Genomic DNA, 4,320 nt, shown 5'->3' on the forward strand with positions numbered 1-4,320 from the left:
TATTGTATAGTACTTGCATGTGTACATTTACACCCACCCAACATCTAAACATACCCATAAAGAAAAAATGGTTAAAAATAAAAGGACAAAAAACAACAGCGAAAGCACATAAAATCTTAACAGGTGGGTAACAGGCTGCAAGCCCATTAAGAAATCAACTGACCCCAACAAGGGCAAGTGAAAATTTCAGCCTAAAAAGACATAAAACAACACATGAGGAAAAAGGGACAACACAAATCTTATCAAAAGATTCAACAGTTAGGAAATTGATTTTCCCAAATTTTAAAAATGTTCTCGATCTTTTTTCTGTGGGAGAACCGCATTGCATCCGCAACTGATGTGTTACTGAATTTATTGGGCCCCACTTATCAAAGAGGCAGTTTCCGGCCCAACAATGACACAGTCCGGCTCATGTTGTAGGTTATGTTTCGGGCCAACGAACAAGTATTTGTGGGCTCAGGCCTGCGAACCACCAAGTAGACTGGAAGTCGAGGCATGGCGGCGGAGGGAGCGGAGCTTGGTTCCCCGGCGCCGGCGCAGCCGCCGGCACCGAAGCGGCGGAAGATCGAACCGTCTCGGAGGTACCCACCGCGCATTTCCTCGCGACCCTTTCAATTATCCTCAGCATGATTGCCGCGTGCTTCCAACAACCCAATCTGGTGGATGATTTGCCTAATCCCTCACGATCGCGCTGCGCCGTCCTTCAGTTTTGGCAAGAAATCGCAAAGGTTCCGACCTTGGTTGTGGGGCGTGCCAGTGGTGGGGGGTGGCTACAGGTGTAGTGTTCTTTTAGGTAAAGATTCCGGACTGGCCTGCCGACTAGCTGATCCTGTCGCCGAGAATCGCTGTACGTTAGGTTTTGGTGTTCTTTGAAAGGGGCTTTGTAATGTGGCAATGTGCTTGTTTATCTATTTTCTGGCAAAAGTCTCGATATTCCCATGGGCCCTTGTTGATTGAGGCGAATATCGGGCCCTTTTGCATTTCTGTTCAGGACAGATAAATTTTCAGGCAATGTTTGGTATCGTCCACAATTGAGTGGGGAAGTGGGTAATTTGATGACAGAAAGAGTAGCTCTCATGTCCCAGTGGTGAATTCTTTGGGACGTTGTTCTATCACTCTTTCAATCAGGGTTCTGTTCATTCAATTCTTAAGCATGCACCATAATTGACAACGTGGTGCAGTCTATCTCACGTTCTATAGATCCTTTGTATATAGCTATTACAAGTCATTGCCGCCATTAAATCATTCCACCAAACTAGCCATTCAGTTAGTACTTTTACCTTGTGTGCCTGTATCTGTTTCTGGTTGTCAGTGTTTAGTTCAATGATATTATCAACCTGAATGCACTAGAAGGGTACCTCCTAAGTTGCCTGAATTGAGAATAACACCAACCGTATGCTAATTGATGACTTGATGCACTGAAAGTCACCATGAAAATATTTTGTACCATCAGAAAATTGTGCATTTGATCTCTTACTCCTTACCCATTCTTTTTTGCAATTCACTGTTGCTTTGCACTCGCTAGTTACCAAGAGCAGCGGTTTTGTTGCTGTTGACTACAGCAGCCATGCCTTGCTGCTGACTGTAATTTGTCATCGGTTTACTTTCTTGTCTAGTATGGTAAATATTTGTTTGTTGTGCTTTGGAACGCAGGAGCAGACCTCCTTCTCAAACTGCTATTGATAAGGACAAAGTGGCGGCATCATCCAATTCATCGGTATGCTCAAATTCCTGATACGTTGATTGGCAACTGATACCTTCTCTCCTCTTTCTTGATTTCTCCTAACATCCTTTCTTGATGTTAACACCACTTTTCCAGGTTTCAGGTACACCGCTAGCAAGAGTGGATCTCAACAAAGTTAGAGAGGCAAAGAGATTTGCTGTCCTTCAAGCACAGCACGAGGGATGCCTGGGAAGCTTCAAAAGCTTTGATTCTCTGTTTGGAAATTATCTTGTTCCTGTTACCCCAAGTGATGACTTCTTTGAGCAAATTGCAAAGGAGTGACCCAACAAATTTGACAGCCGGGAAGAGGTAGGATGATGATCCTGCTCTATCCTGCTACATGCCTCGACATTATTCCTGCTAGATTTACTAACAGAAAAATAGTGAAGATCTCGAGACAAAATGTATTTTATTTGGAAATTGAGGTTTTGTGCTTCAAATGAGAAACCGATTTTCATGCATGCTTGTAGATACACCCTACCTTGTAAGATCCCCACAGTATCAAAACGTAAAACTAATCCTTTTGCAGTGGTGTAAAAGAGTGACATTTTGGCAAGTATTCTATACCGTCATCTTATGTTTTTGAGTGGGACTTTTTCCCAGGCTAGGATACCCCATAGGATACCCCAGTAGACCAGTAGGATGTATATCTTCATGGGTATCATTTTATTCTTGTAGTCTTCCATTACCCAACCATCTTTCCAATTATTGATGTGGTTCTTTCTACCACTTCTTTCCTTCCAGCCAGTTCAACAAATATCTTGGTATCAAACAAGGCTAGTAAGTATGCTTGATTCTGAAGCCCACATTTCCCTGCAAGTACCAAAGAAGGAATGGGGAGACTGCTGTACTTGCCTTTAAGACTCCTTTTGCTAGATCTAAATTGTTAAAGTCTTAAAGTACTTCTTTGATTCATTCTTTTTTCGAAGCACTGGCAAGAGCTTTGCCATTCTATACAAATTTAATTAAGGAACCAAATGAAAAACAAGCACAACAGTTACACTACCTAGCTAAAACTAGGCAAAGACCACCGTTAATACGCTGAGTCATGACAACACAAGCAAGCCCAAAATCAACACATGTTGCAAACCCTACCAGTTGATGTCGTTCGCAAAGCCATCCTAATCACCCTTTCTTCACCAACTTTGACTCCAAGCAAGTAGTTGACGTCTCCAACAAGGTAACAACATATGAGGCTGTCACCATTGTCAACCCAAAAGCTAAACCCTAGCATTGACATCCGAGGTTGTCACCCTAAAACCTTGAGTGGCACAGATTTGCCTCGAGCAACACCCTATCACAGATCAAGCACTTGTCGCCGAACCGCATTGTGAAACCTTAGTAACTCTCACCCTTAGACTGGCTGCGCTGAGCCGCTTAAGAAGGTAAATGGGCCTTCTTCTGCTGTTTTTTTATGTTCGTCACAGAAGAAGTGGATAAGGCTTTAAAATAAGGCAAGTGGAGCATAGGAATATAGAAACTTGTGGCACTATTTAGCCATTTAATTCAAGAGTGAATTCCTATTTTACATCGAAAATTCGCGTTTGTGTGAAAATTCTCAGTTCAGGCAAGTGTGTGTGACACATTTTACCCCGTTTAGAGCATCTCCAATAGATGGTCCAAAATTTGGCGGTCCAAAACCGAAGAAGTAAAATTTGAACCGCTAAAAAGTGCGTTTTGGAGCTCCGAAAAAAGCTCAACTCCAACAGATGGTCTAATTGATAGTCCAAAAGAGCAACTCCAATAGATGGTCCAAAATGAAGATGTAAATTTCTTAAAATGACAAACTACTAGTCCATTCAACATAGTTCAAACATCAAATTCAACATAGTTTCATACATGAACTTCAACTACTACTTATTCAAACTACTAGATAAACTACTCCTCATCGTCGGAGCTGCGGAACTGCTCCTAGAACTCGTCCTTCTCCGGGTCGTCGCACCCCTCCTCCTCCTCCTCCCCCTCCTCCTCCGAGAAGTCTGCCCAGTCCTCCTCGGAAGAGGACTCGATGGGGATCACCGTCGAGGGACCGGCCTCCTCCTCCTCCTTCTGCTCCGCCTCACGCTTCCAGTAGTGCTCCAGCTCAGCTTAGACGTACTCCGGGTGCTCCCAAGCAAACCTCGCCATCGCCTCCTCGTTGGTCTCGCCGGCATTGACGACAACCGACGGCTTCTTCGTCGTCGTCTTCTTCGTCGTGATCTCCTTCATCTTGATGCCCTGCGACACAAGCATCTCCGCTTTCACCCGACTCTCGATCTCTGGGAAGTTGAGGTGCTCCCGAGGCCTCCCGGCACGCCACACCGCCACGTCGTAGGCACGCGCGGCCTCGTGGGCGAAGGGGTATGTGCCGATCCACCAACGCCTCCCGGCATCGGAGAACTCCACTCCCCAGTTACCGGAGGGCTTCTGCCTCACGCCGAAGAAGCCGGACTTGCCCTTCGGCGTCTTCTTCGGCGCCATCGGAGAGCGGTGAGAGCGGTGGAGCGGCGGCGGCGTCCGGCCGGAGCGGTGGCGAACGGGTCCGGGCGGGGCGGAGCTGAGGGGCGGCGGACAGAGCGGGGCGGGGCTGTGGAGCGGTGGCGGACGGAGCCGAGCAG

General features: G+C 46.2%; 1 protein-coding gene and 1 pseudogene across 3 annotated transcripts in view; one reads left to right on the forward strand and one right to left on the reverse strand.

The window, feature by feature from the left end:
* Positions 1–450: 450 nt before the first annotated feature.
* LOC119281476 overlaps positions 451–4,320 on the forward strand; it is a 4,566-nt gene continuing 696 nt past the window's right edge. Inside the window, exons 1-4 of one of the 3 annotated variants that reach the window (XM_037561987.1) lie at positions 451–581; positions 1,654–1,717; positions 1,820–2,032; positions 2,468–2,587. In XM_037561987.1, the coding sequence (XP_037417884.1) occupies positions 496–581; positions 1,654–1,717; positions 1,820–2,005 (336 nt within the window). In that variant the 5' untranslated portion in view covers positions 451–495 and the 3' untranslated portion in view covers positions 2,006–2,032; positions 2,468–2,587. Of the gene's footprint in view, positions 582–1,653; positions 1,718–1,819; positions 2,280–2,467; positions 2,588–4,320 lie in introns of those variants that run through there. The other 2 variants (XM_037561988.1, XM_037561986.1) reach the window with 2 other exon arrangements.
* Positions 3,602–4,183, reverse strand: LOC119281475 (annotated as a pseudogene).

Source organism: Triticum dicoccoides, chromosome 3B, assembly GCF_002162155.2.
Source record: "Triticum dicoccoides isolate Atlit2015 ecotype Zavitan chromosome 3B, WEW_v2.0, whole genome shotgun sequence".
In the NCBI taxonomy this organism is placed as follows: domain Eukaryota; kingdom Viridiplantae; phylum Streptophyta; class Magnoliopsida; order Poales; family Poaceae; genus Triticum; species Triticum dicoccoides.